At 34.9% G+C, this 27894-nt stretch overlaps 2 protein-coding genes across 3 annotated transcripts in view; one reads left to right on the top strand and one right to left on the bottom strand.

Moving 5' to 3' along the window:
* LOC123672242 (protein scabrous-like) overlaps positions 1 to 2473 on the top strand; it is a 78744-nt gene extending 76271 nt beyond the window's left edge. Inside the window, exon 4 of the mRNA XM_045606270.1 lies at positions 217 to 2473. Within this exon, the coding sequence (XP_045462226.1) occupies positions 217 to 918 (702 nt within the window). The 3' untranslated portion in view covers positions 919 to 2473. The remainder of the gene's footprint in view (positions 1 to 216) is intronic.
* LOC123672243 lies at positions 2296 to 27545 on the bottom strand. 2 transcript variants are annotated; one of them, XM_045606271.1, is made up of 5 exons: positions 27355 to 27545; positions 27036 to 27253; positions 17829 to 18266; positions 7672 to 7937; positions 2296 to 2612 (listed from the first exon to the last, which is right to left on the bottom strand). In XM_045606271.1, exons 1-5 carry the CDS (start codon positions 27413 to 27415, stop codon positions 2459 to 2461), a joined length of 1137 nt encoding a protein of 378 aa, XP_045462227.1. In that variant the 5' UTR covers positions 27416 to 27545; the 3' UTR covers positions 2296 to 2458. The 2 variants fall into 2 exon arrangements, with proteins under 2 accessions (XP_045462227.1, XP_045462228.1); XM_045606272.1 differs by having other exon boundaries at positions 17829 to 18164.
* Between the last annotated feature and the right edge of the window lie 349 nt (positions 27546 to 27894).

The following is a 27894-nucleotide window of genomic DNA, read 5'->3' as shown; positions in this document are numbered from 1 at the left end:
AACACCCTATACATCTGAAATGTACAAAAAGATTTTCATACTGTCATTTTTGTTTGAGAATTTCAGACTTCAAAATAAGTGAAAATTTTTATATCTCAACCAAATGAAAGAATTCACAATAGCGTTGATATATTATAAAATATTAATTCTATAATGATTTCATTTTTTTAGAAAATAAAGTGAAATTGTTCTTTAAATATTAAATTTCTTTTCCAGTCCGAATCCTCAAGCATCGACCTAAACGCCACGAAATCCACCATCCACCTTGTCCAGGAACTGAAATCCTTCGAGAAGGAATACAAGGACATCATCAACAAACTACCCTACGACTGTGGCTCCGTATCAGGTCCCAACGGCGTCTACCTCATCAGTCCAGGCGATGGAGAACCCATTCTGGCCAACTGCGTGGACGGCTGGACTCTCATCCAGAAGCGTTACGACGGCTCTGTCGACTTCAACCAAAACTGGAATGACTACTCCAACGGCTTCGGCTCGGCAACCGGTGAACATTGGTTGGGCAACAGGAACATCCATCATTTGACTAAGAACAACTGTTCAAGTCTGCAGATTAACATGAAGGACATCTACGGGAAATACTGGCAGGCCAACTACGACGACATCAGGGTGTTCGACTACACCAACGGCTTCAAGCTGGTGGTAAACAAGTATCACGGCAACGCCAGCGACGCTCTGGATTACCAGAACAACATGGAATTCTCTACGATCGACAACGACAGGGACATCTCCAACACCCATTGCGCTAGTAACTACGAAGGGGGATGGTGGTTTTCGCACTGCCAACATGCCAATCTTAACGGGAGGTACAATTTGGGATTGACGTGGTTTGACAGCTCGAGGAACGAGTGGATAGCCATATCCAACAGCGAGATGAGGGTGAAAAAGAGGGATGTTTGCTAGGTGGAAGAAAGTAGTGTGAATCAGCCAAAGCTGAACCCTGGAAAGGGTTCTTTCAAGATGTTGAGTTTCAATGTAAATAGATTTATATAAAGGTGGATCGGTTGTCCACAGATTTGCACGGGTTTACATCGTTTTTGATCGGATTAGATACTATCAAAATTGATTATAAAAGTATTGTTATTATCCTGTTCAGTCGAGGGTTGCTATTTGAGTTTTGAGAAGAGTAACAAAATTAAAAAATAAATATAATGTGGTGATATCTAATAAAATAATAGGTTGAGGACCCAGAATAAGAATTTGAAGAATATATTCGGTATCCTTCAGCTCCTGTAACGATTCCATAGATATCTTTTGAAGTACCCCGATTGAAATTATTTGTTGGTGACACTATTCTTTTTGTGAGTGATTGTCAAACAATGTAATATTCAGTGTTGAATTGAAAAGCGAATGGAATTGATGTCCAAATATGTCCCAATCTCACATTATGTAACATGACAATCTTGCTCAGGAAGCGATTCACCGTTTTTGGTTTATCCACATAGAAAATCAACACCTAAAAAAATTCTCGAGTCAATTTCATTTTTTGACTCGGTGAATTATTATTCAAGTACTTGTGAACAACACAAAAGTCTTTATTATGGTAAAAGATTATAAGGACTATTACCAAAAAATTGTCAAAATTTCGGTAACAATATTTAACCTTATCTCCAGACTTGGGTATTTAGCAACTCTCGGTCGTATCTATTTATTATTCCGTTAAAAAAAAACTACTGCTATATTTTTTGAAATACGCTATAAATATTGATGTCTATCTTTTGAAAACTCCATGATAATTAAGAAACAATAAAACAAGAAGTTTTAATTATTCCACAGAACTTGCCAACGTCAATGACTAAAAATATCAGAATGAATAAATTTTATGATATTAATGTAAAACATTCCAAAAAACCTACGAAAAACTCAAAAGACATCTTTGCATATCCATAGCGCAGTTATTTCCATAAATATAGTTTAATAGTTCTTGCTCATTAGGATGAATCTAATAATAACTGTTGAACTCGTGCAAATCATTTTCATTGTTGAATATGAGGAGATTTTAATCACAAAGAATTTATGTCATAATCCCCATCTCTGCATTGTTGTTGATATTTCTCCACAGTCTCTTCGAAATTCAATTTTGAGCGAAGAAATATGAATACCTTACCTTCATTTTGAATGAATACAGATGATGTCAAAAGTATAAGAACCAAAGACTATTCTAGTTCAATATTTATATTTATGTAATATCTTTAATGTTTAAGTATTATTTAAGCTGGAGTATTTTCCTTATAGTGGTAAGGAATTAGTTGTGTAGTTAGATAGAAGAACGAGTCAGAATCGGAAGAAGTTGTTGTAAGTTGTATTTTTGACTGCCATATAATTTTTACCATTTTAAATATGTATATATTTTATAATTTATTGAATGTTGGTCATATTTCCTTGAGAATTCCATTGTATATACCTTTGTACCAATGACTAATTTTTCTTAATAAAATTTGATCTACGCCGAAGAAAATTCCTGGTTTTTTTGTCCGCACTTGAGTTCCACATCCAGTTTATCCAGCTGAGCCAACAACTTTTCTCTCTTCGAAATCATTCGGTGCAAATTCAGTTTAGCTTCAAAGTAATTTTTTTCAGCCGAATCATATTCCTCTCTGAAAATAATATGTTCAAATTTTGATTTGAGACTTCTAGCGTCAAAAATAGTAGACTAATGATTTATTTACGAAAGGTTCATCAAAGCTAAACAGTTGTTAAAACTGTATTCAAACATCAACTGAAATATGATGATCTTTCAACCCTTCATCAAAAATAAAAAAATAAAAAATAAAGTGAGATATAAGCAATGGATATTTAAAATAATTCATTAAGATATGAGCTATAAGAACTCTTAAGAGGGATTAGCACCACGTGACTCTCCGGGAATCAGTCAAAAATTATAGGTATTCAATAGTATATTCTAAAACAAGTTGCAGAATGGGTTCCTATTCCAACACGAATGCGAAATTCGAAAACGAGCGACGAAGGAGCGAGTTTTGGAACGCATGAGTGTTGGAATTGCCTTCTGCAACGAGTATTAGACAATATTTTCTCTATTTCAGTCTTGTTTTGTGAAAAATTGTCGAAATTCAATGAAAAATTCAGATCATACATCCTAGTGACATTTGTATTGTATCTTGGCAGTTGGTGTGACTGCTACGAAAATTGACAGATTACGGAATTTCAATTTGATTCGTATGTTTTAAATTCTGAAATAATTTATAATTATGCATTCAATTCGTGAATTATGTCTGACGAAATCGATTTAACACCAACAGAATTAAGAGAAATTGCGAATAATGTCGCAAATCATTTCACTAAATCCAAATCATATTATATTGACAATAATTGACGTGTGTTGAATTTTGATAGGATTGGAAGTCTGACGTCAGTGTAGACAACCACAAAACGAAAAATATAACTGAAAACAATGCTGTAATGAGTTCATTACAGCACTGTTTTTAGAACTGTAATGAACTCATTACGATACTGAAATAGAGAAAAATATTTCAGTGCTTTTTGCATTGAACCTATGAATTCTTTTTCGAAAAACGAAAAGTAACCAATTTTTTTTTTATTCGCGAATTATTGTCATTCTTCGATGTAGATTATTGTTAAATTATGTGAAAACTCCAAAAAAACCAATGATTTGTAGGAAAAAATCACAGACTAACAATTCAGAGACCAAAAAGTTATTGAAAATGTAATGAAAAATAAAATTGAATATCAACTTCCAGAAATCGATTTTAGTCTGCAATTGAAATTTTAAGTTTTTTGTTTCCATAACAATAAAGGCGGATCAAAGTACTCAAAAAATATGATCTCAGATCTCAACTCATATTTGAATTTGAAGAAAAAACAAATTGAGTAAAATTACTGATATTTTCAATACTCATATTTGTAGGTAGGTACTAATAGAGAGCACATTATCATTTATGTTCTGCGTTCTTTGGATAATTTCTGCCAATTTTTGTAATGTATGTATTTATGTTTTTGTAACTCAAGGACCAAATTTCTATCTGCGAATCACTGTTTAAACACAACTAAATAAACTCATCTTTGAAGCGGTTGGTGACTGTTGATTAAAAGTGGATCAATTACGACAACGTCAAGTGAAAACGGTCGTCATCGAAAAGCGGTGATCCAGCGGAAATGGTGACCAAGTTAGGATTGACTGCCAGAAAGGTTTTGCTGTGTGTTTGGGAAATTATATACTACGAGCTGCTCCCTTACGGCACAACTATAAACTCGGAAAAGTAGGAGAGGAATTGAGTTTCAGCAGGACAGTGCTAAGCCACACACATCAACAGTGACTCGCCAGAAGCATGATTGGGCGGTTTTTCTGCATCCACCACAAAGTCCGGACCTGGCACCAAGTATTACCATCTGTTGCCTTCAAAATTGCAACAAGTTATCGAACAAAATGACGCATATGTTACCTAAATCGGACCATTATAATTATGTTAATTAAAGCCTAGTTTTTCATGCAAAAGTATTGGATTTCTTTTTACTACACCTTATTATGTTAATGTTATATTTCACCCACGCCCATTGAAGGTCTGCCGATTATCTGAAACTTGGGTAACAAACTAATTCTCTTTTATTGCCGAGATTTTAAGGTGTTACAGATGAAGATGTAACTACAAGGCTTTGAATTGTCATTATACATTAATGCATATTTTCATTCCGATAAAATATGCAGTTGGAAATCAACAGGAGCACAAAAGATCGACCGTTCATATTTATGGAACCTCCAATCGGATTTTGCCTATTAACTTGAACGCGGTATTTGAAACTAACCTAAAAATTTCAAGTTTCTAGGTCCTTCCTTTCGAATATTGTTGTCTATACGGACGGACGGGCAGAATCGAATTTGAGGAATTTCGTTAAGAGTGGATCGAACCCTATCGGTTGAGACCAAAATTTGAAATAACATGATAGAGCGACAAGTTCGGTCAATGGGCGCTTAAAATCAATTCAGTGAACCACTTCGCCATCTATGTAGGAAAACGTAAACTATCCATGTCCCGAATGCAGAAAACATCAAAAGTACAATTGATATTACCTTGATATCCTTGAGATGCTGATGCTGATTCCGTTTTTGTTTGGAAATCTAATAATAAATAATCAGAATTTATTTCAAATAACTTCAGAGGACTGATAACAAAATGATTCCTGTACGAAGTTCAGTACGTTTCACATGAATTTAATATTTCTATTAGGAATCAGATTATTGAGTATTCTCCTTTAGACTTCGAAAACTATATTTTTTACAATTTTTAGAGGAATGTCGTTATTGCCATGAAATAATACATAATTCAGTCTGATGATTTCAATTTTTACTTTGAATAGCACACTATTTGCAAAATAGTTAGTTGCAATTAAAAGACTTCATGTTTTATGTAACTGTTTCGAAATACTGTTTTTATTTCCTTTCTGATGATAATCGATGTTATCAGCTGAGATTTTGAAATTTATTGCTTTCTGTTCAACTTTTCCTCATTTTAAAACACTCAGCACCTACTGAGTGTTGTAACACGCTGCGTAAAATATTGTTCAGAAGTAGGTATGGAAGATTAAATTGTGAATTCTTTTGGAACTAGAATTTGAATTTGAAACAAAATAGATTGATTATCTCGGAAAGTGTAAACTGTTAGTGTATTTGCTTTACAGCAAAGATAATCAGCATTAACAATGAATTTTTGAGAAAATTTGAAACTTTTTATTTCAATTCATTACATAGTTTGGCGAGTCTTTCTCAAAACAAGTTCTATGTGCGCCCTCTCCCGGGGGGAGCGGCGCCATCTCGGATCATACACAGTCACTACATACTCCCCCCACCAGTAACGACGACCAACCTGAGGAGGAGGTACGCAGGTGGTCCCAGGGGGAAGAGAGCGCGTGCGAGCTGTGATGACGGAAACACGAGGCTCGACTTGCCATTGGCTCTAGTGTCCGATGAACACGCCAGTAGCCGTAACGTTGAGCGGGACAGCGAGTCGTCTCTGCGCTCCAACGCCGCAGCTTTCCGCTATCACGTCGGGGTCACCAATTTGTGGGTTGTGGTCCTTATACTGTGACTAGAGTAGTTCACGGCCAAGGACAATTTAGAGAAATAAAAGAAGGGGATAAAAATACGGGCACTTACTCGATGCGGCTCGGTCGCAGGTATTTTTTCGCCGGTCTCGAGAACATATATGAAAAATCTTTAATCTTCTTGTTGTCGGTGCAAGTGTTGCACATGTGTTGTAAATGTAGTTTCTCTAATTCTGTGGTTATTCCGTTCATTCTTCCACATCTTGTAGAACAAAATCGTGCGAGAATATATCAGAAACGCACAGTTTTCATGGTTATATTTTATTATTCTATGTTGGTACTCCGAACTTTCCGCCACGGCTTTATCTGTCAATTCATCAATTTGCCTTAAAGAAATCAGTTCTGCCAACCAACATTTTTCAATACAAAAATTACTAAATTATATTTATGGAAATATTTCATTAATTTCAATGAAAATGCAATGAATTAGAGAAAATAGTGTATAATACTCGTTCAGAAGGCTCATTCTACCACTCGTTCATTCCAAAACTCGCCACTCCGTGGCTCGTTTTTGAATTTTGAACTCGTGGAAGAATATCAATGCCTTCTGCACTTGTTTTATAAATAGCTATTCTCGTAGTCTGGTCTGAACTCAATTTAATTATTCGCCCTGAAATGCCGAGTTTTATGGGCATTCAGGCTGTTTTCCATTTGACCGTTAGCAAAGCCTTTCTACGGATCCCTTAGGGGTGTGGCTTTGATAATCTTAAGTTTGTACACTGAATTCTTCAGTTCTCGGACTTAGAATATTTTCGAAAGAATCGATAGATTCCCTACAAAAGTATTGGAAAAGGAATATGAAAATAAATTTTGGGAATGAAGTCCTTCAATTCCTACAAATTTCCTAGCTCTCAATAAGAGATTATTTATTGCTCTTCTACTCATATCGAAATTTGTCGCTTATATAAGCGCAAGATTCTTCTATCCTATGTCGCAACTACTCTCGTGAAGTGTTTTCAATCATTCATCCTATATTTCAAATAACCTCACAGAAAATTACCGATAGGAGTAAGATCAGGTTACCTTGGTGGCCATGCCACAGGGCCGCTATTTCATGATTTGAAATCATGTAATACGTTTGAATTTTCTCAAAGATTAAATTTTGAATACTTATTTTTGCTGTGAAGCGAATAGACTCACAGTTTACATTTTTTGATATGGTTACTTCATTTTGTTTTAAATTTGACTCCTTGTTTTTGAAATTATGGATATCAGAAATAAGGCAAATTTTCATGAATCACTCGGTATCTCCGACTAACAGTCTACACAGGATACACAACAAGCTACTTTTCTGAAAGGCTTGTACGACCTGTAATCACTACTAGGCTATGGCCAACCACTTGTCTTCGCTCCGGTATAATCTTTCTGGCCAATTCTCATCAATATCTTTTTTTTTAACGTCCTTTGAAATGTAGGCATGGTGCATTTTTTGGTACAGATTTATGGAAGATTTTTCTGAGTTTATTATAATAATTTCATTTATACCGCTGTAAATCGATGGCTCATTATAGCTCAAAAAAATGGAAATATTACTGTTAATCAAATATAGCTGACTGAATTCAAAAAAATGTGGCTCACCTCACTTTGATCAACTGCTTGTCGATTTGCTCTAGTTGTTTCCTTATGCTCATCAGTTGGAGTTTTTGTTGCGAGCATTCAGTTTCCGTAAATGAGGAGTGTATATCACTTTCGGTTGCATCCTGAGTGTTATGGGTGAGTGAGTTTTCGAGGCTTGGAGGATTAATTATCCTATCCAGGCGAGCGGTCAGAAGTTCGCTATTCACAGCGATGGTATCCTTGGACATAATCTCCGTGTGATCGTCGTTTATGAAGTTACTAATTTTCTGGAAAAAAAGACAACGAGCATCATTATTATAATCTCCCCTAGAAAATATCTGAGATACTCGTTGTTTTTAAACTATCAAATGCGATAGAGGAAAAAAATAATGGAAAAAATGCTTAGCGAGTTAGAACAGTTATTTTCCTAACAAGCAGAAGTTGCTTGTCTTATGAGGAAGATGCGGCAGTGCCCCAACAAATAAATTCTGGAAATTACACGTATTAATCGAATTATTTATTAATCCATTTCATCCTCAATTTCACATCATATGGTACGCCATGGTCTCAGTTTCATAATCTCCATGTTTAATCTCGCGATTCTTGTACAGGGTGGGCAAATAAGCGAGGTAAGCGGCTATATCTCAGGAACCACTCATCGTAGAGACTTGCGGTAAAAAATTTTACCACTAAAGTAAACAAAAGAAAATACTGGAAATTATTTTGAAGTTCATACCTCTACCGCTAGAGGGCGTAATAGCTATCGTCGAGTAGAAAAATGCATTTTACTCGAAAAATTTTCATATTAAGTTGGAAAAAAATAATCATCACTGTAAACCTTGGAAAATTCTCTATCTGTTTGAATTGTCACTTTCGATTTTGCGACATCGAATGAGGGTGGGGGAAAGATAGAAATCTGACTGATTGAAATGTCTGTAACTTCAGTTTGGCTCAACATTTTTGAGCAAATTAGATCTTATTTGAGAGACAACATCTTGTTGATTAAGGAAAAAATATACTCATGATGAATTTGATTCAGCTGCTTCCGATAGGGAGCTCTAAGTCAGAAGTTCATTGTTTTGTTCATTTTTCTCTGAAATTTCAAATGTAATGATAGGATTTGCTTAACAGAAACAAAAATTTCATTGAATTCGCATGACAAAACCTGAAGGTTGCAAAGCGATAATTTCAGGCGTTCTGAAGTTATGGCCGAAAGAAGATATTCTTCAACTGATGCACTGCGAAAAACCAAATTGAGTCTTCAAGTTCTAACAGAAACAGAAATCCCATCAAATTTGTATGAAAAAACCAACAGGTCGCAAAGCGATAGCTTCAGGGGTTCTGGAGTTATGGACGAAAAAAGATATTCTTCAACTGATGCACTGAAAAACTGAATTGTGTCTTCTTTCGGCCATAACTCTAAAACGCTTGAAGCTATCGCTTTGCGACCTTTTGGTTTTTTCATACAAATTTGATGGGATTTCTGTTTCTGTTAGAACTTGAAGACTCAATTTGGTTTTTCGCAGTGCATCAGTTGAAGAATATCTTCTTTCGGCCATAACTTCAGAACGCCTGAAATTATCGCTTTGCGACCTTCAGGTTTTTTCATGGAAATTCAATGAAATTTCTGTTTCTGTTAAGAAAATCCTATCATTATATTTGAAATTTCAGAGAAAAATGAACAAAACAATGAACTTCTGACTTAGCGCTCCCTATCGGAAGCAGCTGAATCAAATTCATCATGAGTATATTTTTTCCTTGATCAACAAGAGGTTGTCCCTCAAATAAGATCTAATTTGCTCAAAAATTTTGAGTCAAACTGAAGTTACAGACATTTCAATCAGTCAGATTTCTATCTTTCCCCCACCCTCATTCGATGTCGCAAAATCGAAAGTGACAATTCAAACAGATAGAGAATTTTCCAAGGTTTACAGTGATGATATTTTTTTTCCAACTTGATATGAAAATTTTTCGAGTAAAATGCATTTTTCTACTCGACGATAGCTATTACGCCCCCTAGCGGTGGAGGTATGAACTTCAAAACAATTTCCAGTGTTTTCTTTTATTTACTTTAGTGGTAAAATTTTTTACCGCAAGTCTCTACGATGAGTGGTTCCTGAGATATAGCCGCTTACCTCGCTTATTTGCCCACCCTGTTCATTCATTCCACTTCCTCTCCAAGATGTGAAAGGTTCGAGGCATGCCTCACGCGCTTCGTTGTCTAGCGCGTTATCTACATCGACGCGACGAGAAATCGTGAATATTCCTAAGCCTTTGAAGGCGGCCTTTAAAGATAGATTTTAGGCATGCCTCGATCCAAAAAGGGACAAAGGGCGTAATGCAATTATTTCGCACTATTCAGGTTAATCGGGAGATCGAGTTAGTTTTCGGTTTGTTGTGATGTGGTGGTAGGTAGCATTTGCTGTGTCTCGTGTAAGTTTGTCTCCGAGTTTTTTTGAAAAAAAATTTCATTTTGTTAATCGATTTAACTACTAAGTGGATTTAGCGGGACCAAGTGAATTGCCTCAAATCCTCAAGGTAAATGAAAAGTATTCATGATTTTATTTTTTCGAATTTTTCGAATCATTCCTACGAAGATAAATTATACATAACTAGAGAAGTAAAGCAACCCCTTCAAGATCTGAGTAAATGTCTTGTAACGAATAGGTTGGGTCGGAAAATAGAAACGGAGATTTCAAAATACATGATATGAAAATTACGACTGTCAGTATAACTAAAGAAATTTTTTCGTCGACAGTGCGTTTTATTCGCAGCAACTAATACAAATTTCGACAATGTTTGCTCGAAAAGTGGTTATAGCAATTTGAAAAATTTGTCTCGGGGTCTATGATACGCAAAAAAAGTGCTCAACATATTCCATCGTATTGCAAGTTAACCTTTATGAGGACACAAAACAAAATATCACCACATCATCAGCAATAGGCAATGCGCGTCAAATAGAGATTAAAAATGTTTATGCTAGGGTCATAGAAAATCGACGAAATAGCAAGTGTCATTTTTTAGGGGGCACGATAGATCTAATGAATATTTGAATCGCGGGAATTGAATAGAATTGGTTATTTTTGTTTCTCTAATTCTGTGGTTATTCCGTTCATTCTTCCACATCTTGTAGAACAAAATCGTGCGAGAATATATCAGAAACGCACAGTTTTCATGGTTATCTTTTATTATTCTATGTTGGTACTCCGAACTTTCCGCCACGGCTTTATCTGTCAATTCATCAATTTGCCCTAAAGAAATCAGTTCTGCCAACCAACATTTTTCAATGCAAAAATCACTAAATTATATTTATGGAAATATTTCACTAATTTCAATGAAAATGCAATGAATTAGAGAAAATAATGTATAATACTCGTACAGAAGGCTCATTCTACCACTCGTTCATTCCAAAACTCGCCACTTCGTGGCTCGTTTTTGAATTTTGAACTCGTGGAAGAATATCAATGCCTTCTGCACTTGTATTATAAATAACTATTGTAAATTAGACACTAATTTATAAACCTTTATAGAAAATGAAGTTAACAGTAGATTAGTTTTTTCTGGCACATCTAAAACCATACAACATGAATTAATCGATTGGGTTGCTTTTAAAAAAAATTGAAGAAGAAATTTCAAAATATTTGTTTTCTGACAAGTTGATGAAATAACTGACACAATTATCCGTCATTTTCTTTTATGTAAGGACCTACTTGTTGAGCGATTCATGGGATTTCATGATATGAGTTCTGGGCGTTCTGATAAATATTTATTTCAATTTTTAACTGCAAAATTCGCAAAAGTTTTATTTGCATTCAAAATTAGTGGTATGGATTGTGGTGGTTGTGGTCCTTATACTGTGACAAAAGTAGTTCACGGCCAAGGACAAATTAGGGAAATAAAAGAACGGAATAAAAACACTTATTCAATCCATTTCCACCCCACTAAAAAATTTGTGAAGAAGATGATATTTAGATCTAATCGTTTTCTAAGGGTCGCTGGACACTTGGGTCGTTGCGGCTCGTTCGAAGGTACTTTTTCGCCGGTCTCGGGAACAGATGTGAAAATCTTTACTCTTCTCGTTGTCAGTGCAAGTGTTGCACATATGTTGTAGTTGTAGACTGGACTGAACTCAATCCAATTATTCGCCCTGAAATGCCGATTTTTATGGGCATTCAGGCCGTTTTCCATTCGACCGTTAGCAAGGCCTTTCTACAGATCCCTTAGGGGTGTGGCTTTGATCATTCCAAGATTTTACACCGCGTTCTTCTGTTTTTAGCATTTTGGTTCGGAATTTGACTCAACTCGAATATTTTCGAGGGAATCGATATATTCCCTACAGTGGCTTGAACAAACGATGGAGCTAATGTCATGTCGAGAGAACTAGCCGCCTCTGCTAAAAAGTACGGAAAGTGGTACTTTCTAGCACAAAGATGCCGTTTTGTCATTCCGCCAAGCATTCGAGTGCGGAGAAGGCACTTTACGCAAGAGTCACGAAAAATATTTGTAAAAATAAAACTGTTATTTTTAGGGAAACCAACGTTGTAACTTTTATGTTCTATGATTTATATTCTATGTCTGAGATTCTAACCTAAAACTACCTCATGTTATATTTAGACAGCTGTTAGAATAGTGAATTGAGAAACCCGAAGCAATAGCATTGTTTTTGATTTCTTTCAGGTTAGTAAGCTATTTCTTTTTATTATCTTTCCTTTTATTTCTTTGTATGGTATTGTATTTTTTTCGTATGGTATTATGTTATATTTTAAACTGAAGAACACAAATTCTTCCAGAATCAAGACATCAAATCGTGTATGTCTTCTTTTATAAAAATAAGAATTGATAAAATACTTATATATATTTTTTCCAAAAAATAAATTGAAACTCAAATGTTCCTAAGTACTGCCTCAATCAAAAAGAAAACACAAGACTGCCTCGGTAGTACGGTGGACTGAAGGGTCGACCATGGTGATGAGGGTAGATACCGGGTTCGAATACTGGCTAGGTCATGGATGTTGTACATGTCTGGTGATGGTTAGGTTAGAGGCTAAGGATCGTAGTGGTCGATGCCTTCAACAAAAAAAAAATTCAAATAACTTGTTATAAGAAAGCTATTATCAGTAATAATTAGTTATTACATTTTTATATTTATCGTAAACGTGCAGTTGATCGCGTTATTCAAGTTCATCGCAGAAGCCATCATGCTTGTTGAAGTCAGCTACTCGTTGGTTGAAGTCATCTGCTCCTTGGAAGAAGAGGGTTCACCGCTCAATTTTTTATCTGACATATTTTAGTATGTGGATTCTGGTGGAAAACCATCAATCATATCTCTCCATGAAGTAGTCAAAGGAGTTCCACAAGGTTCCATTTTGGGTCCAATTATGTTCCTCGTTTATCTGAATAATCTGCCTGCTATTGTGGTATACGACTGGGTTTGAAATTAGGCTGACGATACGTCATTCTTGAATGGCAGTGAGGATAATGTGATGCCAAGAACATGAGCGGCTTTGAATGAAGCGGAGGACTGGTTCATAGCGAATGGACTATTTTTGAAGCAAAAACTTAAATTTCATCGATTGACACTGGATCAGGGAGAGATAGCGTGAGGCGTGTAAAATTTCTGGGACTATACATCCAAGACAATTTCAGATTTAGTACCCAATTGGAGAATGTAGTGAAAAATTATCTTCGGTGTTATTTCTCATGGCCGAGCTGAGAAAGATTACTAATGGATTGCCATGCTAAGTGCTTATCATGCTCTTTTCCACAATAGAATGTCCTATGGTCTTTTGATCTGGGGGGATAGCCCATGATGCCATGATGTGTTCCTGAAGCAGAAGAAAGCAGTACGTATAATTGCCTTCGTTTCTTGACTGATAACGAAAGGTCTGAATGAATGATCTTTGGAGTTCTTGATATTTATGATTATCAGGTTTCTTTAATCTCTTATATCGTCAATGGTGATCTCCGTCAATTCAACCACCACCATATCAAGAATTGTTAACAACTTGATCAACAAGTGAATTTCATCAGGTGCCTCACTCGTAAATTTCGTTATTTTTTCTTCATAAAAAATTTTGGACATTTTGGGACGAAAACCAATATTACGTCTTTTAATGAAGGGTACATGATACAAAAGGGTATGAAGGGTATGATACAAAAAATTTCTTTCATAGAATATCCGGACCATAAAATGTTGGATTTCCAAATTTTAGACATTCCAAAAAATATGCTTAAACACTTTTCTGGGTGCTACATTTTCAGTAGAAAACCAATAAATGAAATGAGAATATTGATTCTCATATTTTTATTTCGACTTTGGTTGTGGTAGCAAATGAACACTGGCTTCATTAGCAGTTACTAATATTTCAGAGTCATCATCAGATGTTTCAATTTATCACTAGGCAACATACCCCAATAGGTAACATAAACTTAGCAACTTTGATATTATGACAAATTTGATTTAATTAATTAGTCACACATGGATGACAAACGTATTTCTGCTTCTGCATGTCGTTACCATAGTTATCTCATCATTGGCGTTAATTGAACGTTCAGTGCATAGAGCGATGACATAATTAAATATACTCTCTAATATTTGAGTGCGGGAAAACCCCTAGTATTCCTTTTCCAAACGCGTATGCGTGCGGAAAGTGACTCTTCGGGACCAAAAATGCGTGCGGAAATAAGATTGAAAGCACACGGTTGTTGAAAAAACATTTTTTTCGCAAACATGTATGTAATGTGACATATTATTAAGATATTTTGAAGGTTGAAAAATGATGTTTTTTTTTTTTTTGCTTTCACCATGTCGGAAAACGATCATTTTCCACCCGAGGGTACTGTTTTCCCATCTAGAGCGGAAAGTTATATTTTCCCGCATGGAATTTTGAAACATTTTCGAGTGAAACTCATTTTTCTACTCGACGATAGCTATTAAGCCTTCTAGCGGTAGAGGTATGAACTTCAAAACAATTTCCTGTGTGTTTTCTTGTACACTTTAGTGGTAAAATTTTTTACCACAAGTCGCTGTACGATGAGTGGATCCTGAGATATAGCCGCTTACCTCGCTTATTTGCTCACCCTGTACATATTATACCTGATCTTTTTAGCGAAAAAGCCTCATCTCACGTTTTTTGCTCTTGTAGTTTTCGTTTCTATGAATTCTTGGGTGCGTTTTTTTGCTGATTATACAGTTGAATTGTCATATTATTGTGTAATTTCTTTTCTGGTGAGTACCATGATTTTTAAAACCTCTTATTATCATTATTGCTTGAATTAGGCTAATAAAAGAGTTTAGAAATAATGGTACCAACCAAAATGAAAAATTGCATTAAAAAAATTAGTCCAATTTTCTTAAAATCGTCAATAGTAGTTTTCGTTGTTGGGAGCGTTTCCCTAACACCCTGTATATTTTTATTTTCGCACTTCCCTACTAATATTACAAATGCGAAAAACGTAATCTGCCTGTCTGTTACGCTGTGACGCATAAACCACTGAATCGATTTTGATAAAATTTGGTACACAGACAGGAACTAGTAGAACTTAGGAAAGGACTTAAGGCTACTTTGTAACCGATTTAAAAAAAAAAGTTCTGATTATGCGCGATAAACGAAAACCGCGCGGGCTAAAGCTAGTTTTACAACTAGGTAAATTACTGCGGCCCGCAAGAATGAACGGTAGCAATTATGCGGCCCGAGGTGAAAAAAGGTTGAGTATGCCTGCTCTAGAGGAAACCCATTTCATCATCAGAAAACTAAGGGCCGATAATTACTCGTGATGTCTTTGCAGCCCATAGGGTTATCTTTGGCGATTGAAGGGGATTCTGATTGCAAATTTTGTACTATTGAATTCATTCTCGCCCATTGACGCCATGAGGACTATCAAATATACCTACCGGCTTTCAATTTTTCTGTACTAATCCCAGAAAATTTAACTTTAATCTACCACATCTTTTAGAACAAAATCATGCAACAATACAATCAGATTCACACAGACTTCATAGTTATATTTTATTATTATATCTTGGTACTTGACACTCACTTGCCATGGATTTATCTAACGATCGTTCATTGAATTTCGTGATCAAGAGTACTTTTGGGAAATTAGAGTTAATTTTCTGTGATTACGTAGCGCTTAGCTTGTACCATATCACTAACATTTGTTTACATACTTCGAATCTGTGGAGAATATGGTATCTATTGTAATCACAGAAAAGCAACTTCTCTACAGCACTCTTGACCACGAATTTAAATGAATGCACGTTATTATCTGTCAAATTTCTTATACAGAAAACTGTTCTGCCAACCCACATTTTTCAATGCAGAATCACTTAATAATATTTTTGAGAATATTCCATTAATTTCAATGGAAATTCAGTAAATTAGAGAAAATAATGTTTAAAACTCATACAGGAGGCTCATTCTAACTATTGGTAATTCACCCATGTAGTTCGTTTCTGAATTTTTTTTGGATTTTTGGAGAGACTTTCTCGAGCCAAGTATCCTAGGGACACCCTCTCTTAAGGGATTACGGTGTTTTGTCCCGAAATCGCTGATGGACTCTTCAGTTAGGCAATCCAGCGATCTCTACCTAAGACACTCTCTCACATCATCGTGGAGAGGTGACACTGCTGCAACGCGGCGACTCCCTTAAACCCACCGGAGCCGTATAAAAGTATGGCGCAACGCCCATAATGCCACCTCTCGGGTAAACAGAGAAGGCATTGATGTAGGATCCAGTTATTGTTCCCTGTAAATAATTGCGATGGTCAACCGGATGCTTGGAGACCTATTCTTCAAGTGTCGAGGGCATGACACTTTCAATGAATTTACAGGGAACGAATTGTTATTGTACATATAATGTAAAAAGGATGTGTTATTCTTCGAGGTGTCGAAGATATGTCAAGAGTTGTAAATCTTGAAGAGATTTCCTGGGGGGTTGTGAAAGTTCGAAGACAATACGGTCGTACGAGATGTGTCACATCTGTGCATCAGGTTCTAGTCCTTCGAGAATATTCGATTTCCAGGAATCCACGAAGATCTTTGTGGGCGGTACGGCAAAGCTCTTATTGGACTAGGGGATGGTACTTTCCCTAAGGGTGTGGTCAAGCCGAAAGAAGGGAGGTCGATATTCGAGACAGGGTAGTTCAAAATCGGTAGAGAGTCAGTTCAAGTTAAGTCAGAGACGAGTAGAGTTCAAGTTAAGACGAAGACGAGTAAAGTTCGGTCTAAGTCGAAGTGAGAGTAAGTTCTGTCGGTTGAAACTTAAGACGTAAGACGAAAAGACGGTTCGCGGACTAGATTAAGAAGAGTCGCGAACAAATCAAAGACGAGACGACCGAAAATTTGAAGTACGACAAAGACGTGATAATCGAAGACGTTTCGAGTGATTAAAACTAAAGTTAAAGACGAAATTCAGTACTGTAGTGGGAAACTTGTAATTAAGACGTAATTAGGATCTTCTCAATACTGAGTTTGTACTGTATGAGTGTGGCTTTGTAAATAGATGTAAATAATTCAAAAGAGTTCAATTATTACGAATCCAACAAAGTCACGGAGAAAAAGACGAAAGGCCAAGTAATCGAATCATACCTCTAGACGATCGATTAACCAAGCCTACATTTATGCCTTCTGCACTTGTATTTACAAGTGCTTTATAATCCCCCGAAAACAGTTCTCTCCCTTTCTTTCTTGATTTCATAGATTTTAAATCTAATTTTTATCCAATTGCTCCATCAGTCATCAATTAATTCATCAAAGGTCACTAATGAAAGCTTAATGATATACTAAATCGAATACGATACAAGAACGTTTCTGCTCTTAAGATTAGTTAGTATGAAGCAGGCATGGACGAAAAAGTAATAAATAATAGGCAATTCCAAGAATAAAATAAGTAATCTACAGTTTGGGATTGAGCAGAAGCGGTTAACCTGGTATAAGAAGAGAATTCCAGGTATATTGGGATTTGGCCAATTAGATTCTAATTTTGAGAGGTAAGTTGAAATCGATAGATACCTGTTATTGACTTGATGTGCATAGGATAAATCATGTTTTTCTTCAATGACTAATTTTAAACAGTAATTTTAGTTTTTGACGATGACAATGTACTTGTCGAAACGGAGTAGAATGCAAGTAAATTATCCTTAGATAAGAGTGCAGTTACTTCAACTTTAATAGTACCTCATCCTTTGAAGCATTTACCATCATCTTCACTGCTAGAACTGTATTATAGCTCGAATCCTCCGTGTTATTCCTTGTTTGCAGGAAGTTTTCCAAGGTCTCCTGCACATATCTCTCATAGCTGGTTTTTCTCTTCTCGGATTGGTATCTCTTTAAAACAGGACGTGGATCATTCACATTAGAGCTCGTTGCAGCATATTGAGACGTAGTTCTTGGCATGTTTACCGTTGATGATTCCGCCCCTCTGATCTCCTTCACATCTGCATCGGTGAACCCACTGAACGGTATTAGCATCTTCTGGTAAAACGAAGGGCTTTCTTCTGTTCTGAGCAAACCCTTGAACGTGGATTTGATGGAGCTGATGCTAGATTTTATGGAAGGCTCGCTTATTATACTCATTGTTGTCGAAGTTATCGAGCTGATCGTTGCTTTTCCTTTCTGAGAAATGATAAAAAAGCAACTTTCTTTCATAATTAATTCAGGCATTGACCACCTACTGGAAATATAATATTGAATTGTGGAAAAATATTGAAGTTGCTTGAAATTCTATTTATTCGATATCCCTCTAAATGAACTCCTACTCTACCTCGAAATGAATAGAAAAGAAATGAAATAACAAACCCAAGAAGATGGATAACAGGTAATGTTAACCTGAAATCCCATAGAATACACTAAGGCCTGGTACTTTCACTTACTATCAACTTTTTTTATTCGTCACTGTGAACTTAGCTATACTCGACCAGAATATCCGAAGATACACGACTAATTTGAATACTTTTTTTATCATATAAAAAAAATCGGTATGATTTATTGAATGAAAGTAGGGGAGAGTTCCTTTGCATTGGACAGCCCATGAACCGGACGCTACAGTTTTCTACTACACCCGATAGTAATTTAGCATCCTTTACATAAATCCCATTTTCACAACATCGAGCAACATCTCTTGGAAAATGGCTAAATCTGTGGCTTGATTCTTGCTGACGGGGCATGCTTCGAAAAATTTGTTACCGGTAAAGGGAATACCTACGTTTCTAGTGACGATTAGTTGCTGATTTTTTTTACGAACCTCAAGTGATTATCCCTTATAAGACAGGTATTTTAAATCATTGGGTAATTTTTTACTTTAACGCCCCCTCGTGTTTTTCACTTTTTTGGTATTTTTCATTGAAAATGTGCATTTTACAATGATTATTGATGGTTTTCAGAAGCTGGATCTTTTTCCACGAAGAGAATTAATGCTGGGAGACCACGCAGTGTGAGAACACCACAACTCGAAGAGCCAGTTATGAACGAAATAGAACAACATCCAAGAACCAGTACAAAAAAAATTAGTGTACTTTTAAATGCAAGTCATCAAGTTGTTTGGCGGATCTTGCGGGATTCTCTGCTATATCCTTATCACATTAAGAGGGTGCAAGCTCTTCTGCCTCGAGATTTTCATCCGAGGGTTAGTTTTTGTCAGTGGTACCTCAGTAGACTATTGATGAATCCTTATTTTGATTGCCAAATTCTATTCACTGATGAAGCCTGCTTCTCAAGGACTTCAATTATCAATTTTCATAATGAACACGTATGGGCTGAGGAGAATCCGCATGGATATGTAGAAACCCATTTTCAAGAGCAATTTTCACTAAATGTGTGGGGTGGTAATATTGGTGATGATTTGATTGGTTCTTCTTGCCAGGTCGACTAACAGGTCATACAGACATTTTTTAGAAAACGATTTGCCCTTGTTATTGGAAGATATACCTCTTATGCTACGACGAGAAATGTGGTTCATGCATGACGGTGCTCCTGATCATTTTTCAGTTTTGTGAGGGAGTATTTGGACGAAAATTATGAAAACAGGTGGATTGGACGGGGGGTCCTCAGTCATGGCCCGCCAGATCCCCAGACTTAAATAGTTTAGATTTATTTTTATGGATCCACCTGAAATCTCTAGTATACTCGACACCCGTGAACACCGTAGAAGAACTGAGAAATCGTATAATAGGCGCATTTGATACAGTTAGGAATACTCCGGGAGTGTTTGAAAGAGTTCGATCATCTATGAGACGAAGAACAGAAGCTTGTATAAGAGTTGGGGAGGACATTTTCAACATTTGCTGTAGTTCAGTCCTTTGCAGTTACTTAGTTTTCTTCTTATGATTATTTTTTCATTTTTTTAACGATTTGTAGGAATTATATTTTGAGGTTATTATAAACACCACTGATTCCATGAATCGAACATTTCGACGCCCATGAAATGGACGTCCAGTCTACAAGCGACATCGGCACTGTGAAGAGAAATGTTACGAAGGAAAGACGAGAAGAGTTAGGAATAGTTTTTCCAGACATTTTAAGACCATTTTCTACAGCAACTTCAAGAAAATAAAGTGGAACTCGTGGCCCAAAAAAAGGAAAATGTTCTATTATTACAGACACACCTGAGAAAGATGAGCTAATGAAAGCGGAAGAGGAAAGAAATAATAAAAGTAAGAAGAAAGGTGTCAAGGCTAAAATAGTTACGAAAGCTAAAAAGAACCATTGCTCTAGTAACTCTGATAAAGACGGAAACATCTATCTCCATGATGAATCTCCACCTCCACGGGATTTTAGAATATTTGAGTCAAATAGAACAAGAACGTTACCCTTCAAATGTCGAAGAGAAGTTAGATTCTGGGGAATATAATTCTACATAAGTAGTTTGCAGTGGTGAATATCGACTAAATAAAGAAGAATTTATTCATTGCCGTTTGTGTAACCAGTGGGCCCACAAATCATGCTTTTGTACCATAACAAGAGCAACATTCCATGAAATGGATATTTTATATAATAAACTTAGATTTATTTTTTGGAGAGACTAGCTTTTTCTAAAAAAGTGAATCCACAAACCTTATGCTCATATTATGACGGTACAATTCGAACTTTTTTCCTATGAAATAACATTTTACACCAAAAATTATAAAATTATCCGTTTCAATGGAACTCTCCCCTACCACTTTATATAAATGGTAAATATTGCCGTTGAAAGTGAAAATGTTTAAGAAGATACAAATTTATCCCTTCCTTGTCGCCCTTCCATTGGGCCTCTATTATGGCACGCAATGGAGTATTTAGCATGTGGATTTGAATCTCCTCATAAGGTTCAGATGATATAAAAACCAAAAGTGGCTGACCATGGAGTATACATATCAGGGCCGCCGCCAAACATTTTGGCGTCCTGGCAAAATAAAATTTCGCCGCCCTGCTCTGCCTAATTCATCTGAATATTCTTTAAAGGATCTCCAGTTATTCTCCTCAGGTATCTTTTCAATTTCATATGGAATCGTTTTTTTTTAACTTAAAATAACCTTGTCAAATTTACCAAAGGACGTTTTATCGATTTCATCAAAAAACGTCCTGCATTGTTCAAAACTACGACGCTCTATGAGTCTATAGTAAAAAGACGACTATGTTTTTGAAGATGCATTTTAGTACCTATTTGTATTTTCATAACTATAGTTGTAAGCGCCTATTTGATTAAAAAAAAATTGGCTCCAGGTAATTTCATTATTTTACTACAAAAAGAGGAATTTTCACTAAGAAAACGAAAGATAGTTTATGTTGATAATTCATAGAAAATTGAAGATCTGAAAACAAACATCCATCAAGTTATTGCCCGAAATATACAGGCGAGTCATCGAAAATTACTTCATAAGGATTGAGTTCGGTAAGAGATCAAGCGGAGGACAAATGTTGTATTTCACTCATGATGGCAAGGTCCAGGCATTATATTGAAATGAAATTTTAATTGATATTTCAAATGAATGGGTGTTTTATTCACGTATATTTTAGATACCACAAAATGGAGAACCCCCTTCATTTACTAATTTTAGATTTTTGGAATAAACTCAACAATTCATTATCTCCATATTAGAGAATGATTAAATCAGAATCCAAGGCCGAAACAGGAATAGAGAAAAACTCACGAGAAGAGTAAAGTGAGTACCAGAAAAGTTATACAGGATGATTCATTAATAAATGGGCGGAAGCGAAGGGTAGATAGAGGGTACAGAGGCGAGTCAGAATAACCAATATTCGAAGGGTCTATCTCTCTTTATAATCAAGATACAGAGCGTTTTATTGATTTTGTCAATTTCTCCAATCACCCATAAATTTCAAACCACCCTATATATTTTCAAGATATTTGGTGCGTTTATTCTCTGCCACAACTTCTTCATACAGACATACTGGCCTAGGAAAAATTGATAAATAAGATTCAACCCGAAAAAAACCCTGAATATGATAATTTCCTGAATTTAATAAATAATAAAGGAGAAAAAACTAAGTGGAGCAAGGTATTTCTCGAACTACCGCATGCGATTTTAATATTCAATAAATCTAGTAGTAATAAGTAATAGGAGAAGTTTAGAAGTTAGAGTTATAGGCAATGAAATCGCTCGACTAGTTCTTAGGTTGATATTGAGAAATCAAAGAATTTTATACAGATGTTTATTTAGCAATGGATCACCAAATGGTATTAATAATTTTAAAAAATCACATGTCTACGCCGAACCAAATCCTTCAGATTCAAAACACGCCTATTCCCAATACAGGTTCGCATTTAATGTTTGGTGTGGTGTTTATAATAATAATCTATTGGTTGGTCCGTACGTGTAAGCACCCTTTTAAACTGATGAAGTTTATTTGGATTTTCTGATGTCGGAATCACGTATTTTCAACACTATAGGGCTGCCCTTCATTTCAAGGCCATTGTGACCAATTTCTTGAACGAAAATTTTCTGAATCGTATGATAGGTAGGGATGGACCTCATAATTGGCCTGCAAGCAGCCCCGATTAGCATCCTATTAATTATTTTTTTGGGGTTATTAAAAATCAAGAGTTTATCCAACACGAATAAATGATAGAAGAAGAGTCTAAGACGCTTTCAACAAATAAAAAAATAATCAATAAATAATAAGAAAATCAATAACTTGTCTAATTGAATGAGGACAGATATGCATTCAGCAGAATGGGAGTTATTTCAGCAATTTTTGTGAAACTTTTTCCTCTGAATCAAGAGTTTTTTTTCATTAATATGTTATGTTTTTCAGAACTCATTTTATTGTTAATTTTTTATAAGGATATTAGTGCGATAAATAAATTTAATTTTCGATTTAATCGTTATCAGTGGTTATTTCATTAATTGAAATAATTCAAGATTTCTCCAAACAAAGACTTTTGCAAACATCTGCATTTCATTTTGTTTCAATTTGCGACCCAAAAAATTCAATAAAATTAATAAATACCAAATGAAATTTTTTTTGAAATTTTGATTACTGTGTTATCTGAATATTCAGTTTTGACTAGATTCATAGAGTATTAAAAGCATTAAATTAGGGAAATAACTTGCTCTCTTCAGTTTTTCAACCTTTATTCGAATATCCCATCAAATTCAAGAAATTTTGATATGCATGCAGGTTGTTTTTTTTTTTTTTTGGTTAAATCAAATTCATCAATTCTTCCTAGGCCGGACCTGAAGAATAAATGCAGTTGCCATGTCTGTATGAAGTAGTTGTTGCATGGAATAAACATACCAAATACATATCATGAAAAAAAAAATATAGGGTGGTTTGAAAGTTATGGGTAATTGACGAGATTGACGTGTCCGTGAAGTTAGCACCCACTTTTTCGAAAATGAAGAATTTTTTTTGCATTCGTCAGTTACTGTTAGTAACATAAATTTCCTTTGTACCTCAAGGATACTGGTAGAAAAATACCACATCCCGCTGGGGTGCCAACTACACGCATTTTTTCGATTTTATAAAAAAAAATATTCAGTTTGAAAGTCCTTCTTTAGTAACTGTGTGTAACACAACAATTTCTGTTTTTAACCTTACCTATAATGAAAAAATATCACTCCATTAGTAACTATTTGTTACACCAAAATTTTTGTTTATACCTCAAAGATTCTGGTAGAAAAATATCGCTTTCCGCTGTGGTGCTAACTTACGATTTTCTTTCGATTTTTCAATATTCATCAAAAACAAAAAATCATTTCGAAAGTCCATCATTAGTAACTGTGTGTAACACAAAAATTTTCTTTGTAACCTAAACTATAATAGAAAACTAAATTACTGAAATGCAAAGTTAGCACCCATTTCTTCAAAATGTATACAGGGTGTTTCCTAAACATGCGGCAAAAATTCAGGGGGTTGTTCCTTGGACTATTTTAAGCATGTTTTGTCCTTGGATGATTTTTGAAAAATCTCTTTGTTTCGAAGATACAGTGCGAACAACATTTTTCATATTTTTAAAATTAATAATAGTTTAAATAAATCCAGATCGCTGGATTGGAAGAGGTGGACCCCATTTATGGCCTGCTCGTTCCCCGGACTTAAACCCCTTAGATAATTCCCTATGGGGCCATCTAAAATCATTAGTTTATACCACTCCAGTAGAAAATGTGGAAGACTTGCGAAATCGGATCATTGCTGGGTGTAACTTAATAAGAAATGATCCTGGTGTTTTTGAAAGGGTTCGGCAGTCAATGAGGAGAAGATTGGATGCTTGTATGCTGGCTAGAGGTGGTCATTTTCAACAGTTTTTGTAGGTTGAGTTGAATTTTCATGTAATTTTTCATAATAAAATGTTATTATCTGAAATTTTGTTTCCATTATATCTTCGAAACAAATAGGTTTTTCAAAAATCATCAAGGGACAAAATATTCTTAGAATAGTCCAAGGAACAACCCCTCTGAATTTTTGCCGCATGTTTAGGAAACACCCTGTATATCATATTTTTCTTTTGCTTCCGATAGAACTTCGTTAGTAGCTATTTATAACACAAAAAATTGCGTTTGTTACCTGAACTATAATAGAAAAGTTACACCCCTGAACTGCGAAATTAGCTCCCCTTTTCCAAAAATTTTATAATTTTAGTTTGTTTCAGATAGTACTTCATTAGTAACTATTTGTAAAACAATAAATTTCATGTGTAACCGAACCTTCGATGGAGAAAACCTCCCTTAAAAGCTGAGTTAGCAAACCACGTTTTCAAAAATTCTTCCGTTAGTAGCTATTTGTAACGCAAAAAATTTTGTTTTGTAAGTTATGCTTTAATTATAAAATATCAAATACTCCAATTCAAAACTCATAATATCACTGAACATTTAACAATGAGTTACTTGAAATGAGAAGTCTCTCTAAAGCTGAATAGTCATTTAAAGAATGTGTTTGATTTCAAAGTTCATTTTGCGGAATATTATCGTTTTTTTTTTTTGAAAATCGAGACGATACGTTCAAGTTCACTATCACATCATTGTTCACTCAAAAAATGAAATGGATCTGACCTGTATTTTGGAATTCACAAATACAGTTGATCAGCACTGAAATAGCAGTGGTATGAACAAGGTATTGGACACCCTCAAAATGCGGAGTTAGCAACCACTTTTTTAAAATTCTATATCTCTTTTACTTCTGAGAGTATATCGTTAGTTATTATTCGTAATACAAAATTTCGTTTGTAACCTAACCTTTTGGAAAAATAACACCCCTAAAATGCGAAGTTACCACCCATATCCTCTGAAAATCACTTTTTTTTGGCTCCCAATAGTTTGTCGTTCGTTACACAAAAATAATGTTCTTCAGAAAATCTGTAATTCGAAAATGCTACCCCTTACATGGGGATTTAATATCTCTATTCTCAACAGTTCTCAAAGTTTTTTTTTTTTTTTTGATAGAAACTATCTACTACACGAAAATTTTCGTTTCTGCTGGAAACCTGATATCGTGCTCGGAGTTACTTAATGTATAGAATATACATTTACATATTTCCTCTTTCATTTATATTCACAAGAGCAGTTATTTCAATAGTTTTGACACAATATATAACACACTATGCATGCAATTGTGAAATGTAGTTCTCATAGAGATGAATGAAATTTCAGTTCATTTGATATATTATTTCATTGGTCAGAATAAGCAGGCACTTGGAAGAATTAAATAGACGGATATCACTAAATTAATTGAATTTTTGTTTGTGGCTGATTTCATTCACCCAAAAGTTGCTTTTGAATATTGATTATAAAATAACTTATGAATATAAACTCCTACATGGTTTGATCAAAATTCATTTCCAAAATAATATTTTGTTATAACATTATATTGAAATACTATACAAAAGTAGGTAGACGTTAGGCATCACTGTTTTTGATACAATCTTAATTTTTTTGGTAATATCATCGTACAAGCTCCATCATTTCTGCGGCAGATGGTAACATACTGTTCTAGACTGTTGCTAGTAAGTGATTTCTAATAAGCTACCAAACGCAGTCAAGGGGTGCTATTTTATATATTTTTATAATTATAGTTTGATTTACAAACGAATTTTTTGTGTTCCAAATAGTTACTAACGAAGTACTTTCGGAAACAAGAAAATTATAGAAATTTTTAAAAGTGGGTTTTAACTTCGCATTTCAGAAGTGATATTTTTCCATTAGAGGTTTGGTTACGAACGAAAATTTTCATGTTACAAACAGTTACTAATGAAGGACTTTCGAACTGAATTTTTTTTGAGGAATATCAAAAAAAAACGAAAGTTGGAACCCAGCGGAATGCAATATTTTTCTACAAGAATCCTTGAGTTACAAACGAAAATTTTGGTTTCACAAATAGTTACTAACGAATGCAAAAAAAAGTTTTTCATTTTCGAAAAAGTGGGTACTAACTTCGCATTTTAGGAGATATAATTTTTTATAATATATTAGGTTATAAACAGAAACTTTTGTGTTACAAACAGTTACTTACGATGGACTTTCAAACATAATTCTTTTTTCGAGAAAAATCGTAAAAAACAGAAAAAGCGTGAAGTTGGCACCCCAGCGGAATTATTCTACCTGTATCCTTGAGGTACAAACAAAATTTTTATGTTACAAATACTTATGATTTACTAACGAATTTAAAAAAAAATTCTTCATTTTCGAAAAAGTGGGTGCTAACTTCACGGACACGAAATTGACAAAATCAATGAAAACGTATCTTGTTTATAAAGGAGGATAGATTATTCTGAGTAGCCTCAGTGTTCTCTATCTACTCTTAGCTTCCGCTCATTTAAAAATTAATCACCCTCTAAATTGGAACAGGTGTTGAAAGGATTGTTTTGCTTGGAAAAGTACTTTGTTGGGTTCGAACATTGCTTGTTCATTATGAAATTCTGTTCAGCTAAGTGAAATCAATGTAATTCACCTCATGTTCTTCGAAATCGGTTTCTACTTGAACCAACCTGTTGATATAAAATTTGGGAAAACTTGATGAAACTAATTGTGTCGGCTTATCTTCATCTTTAATTATAAGTGTACTATTTTCTAAATTTTCATCGGTGATTTTTCGACTTGTAGATGGAATGCCACTATCCCTTTTGGATTTAGACACTTTTTGTGTATCAACAATATCTTTATCTCTTACTGAAAAAAAAATTTATATTGTTACTTCTTATCTATGATATTTTAATAGTCTTCTGAATTGTTTCAGTTATATAAAACTCAAAATAGACACATGATCTTACTTGCCATCTTCCGAAGAAAAGGTTCCAAAGATACTTTAGGTTTTCCCTTTTCTCCTGGCATGATTTGATCGGAAATTTTTACTTTGAATTTTGTATTGATTTTCTGATTTATTGACGATGTCGATATGAAAGGTGTTGTTCAAAACACATGATTCTCCGTATTGAGTGACAATTCGACATCTGGATATCAATTGGATCACAGAATTTCAACGGAAGAACACTAAAAATTAAAAAAAAATCACTGACTTGAAGCAAGAAGCTTTAGTAAGCCATAGAGTAATAAACATAGATAAAGGAAGTATACTCAATTTTGACATGACCCCAACATGGTTAGATTACGTTATCGGATTGTGATATAATTTCAAATCCACAAATATTTGGAATTCGATATTTTTCCTAATTGCCTAATTTATTTATTATTTATTTCTATTTATAATTTTTTGTATCTACCTGCTGAAATCCAAGGTTTGGCAACTTTTGCTTCCTTAGTGTTATCGGTGGTTTTACGTCGTTTGGCGCGCTTGAAGATTGTTATCTGAA

The sequence above is a fragment of the Harmonia axyridis genome, chromosome 2 (assembly GCF_914767665.1).
Source record: "Harmonia axyridis chromosome 2, icHarAxyr1.1, whole genome shotgun sequence".
NCBI classification, from domain to species: domain Eukaryota; kingdom Metazoa; phylum Arthropoda; class Insecta; order Coleoptera; family Coccinellidae; genus Harmonia; species Harmonia axyridis.
Note: the sequence above shows the minus strand (reverse complement) of the source record. Positions and strands in the feature narration are given on the sequence as shown.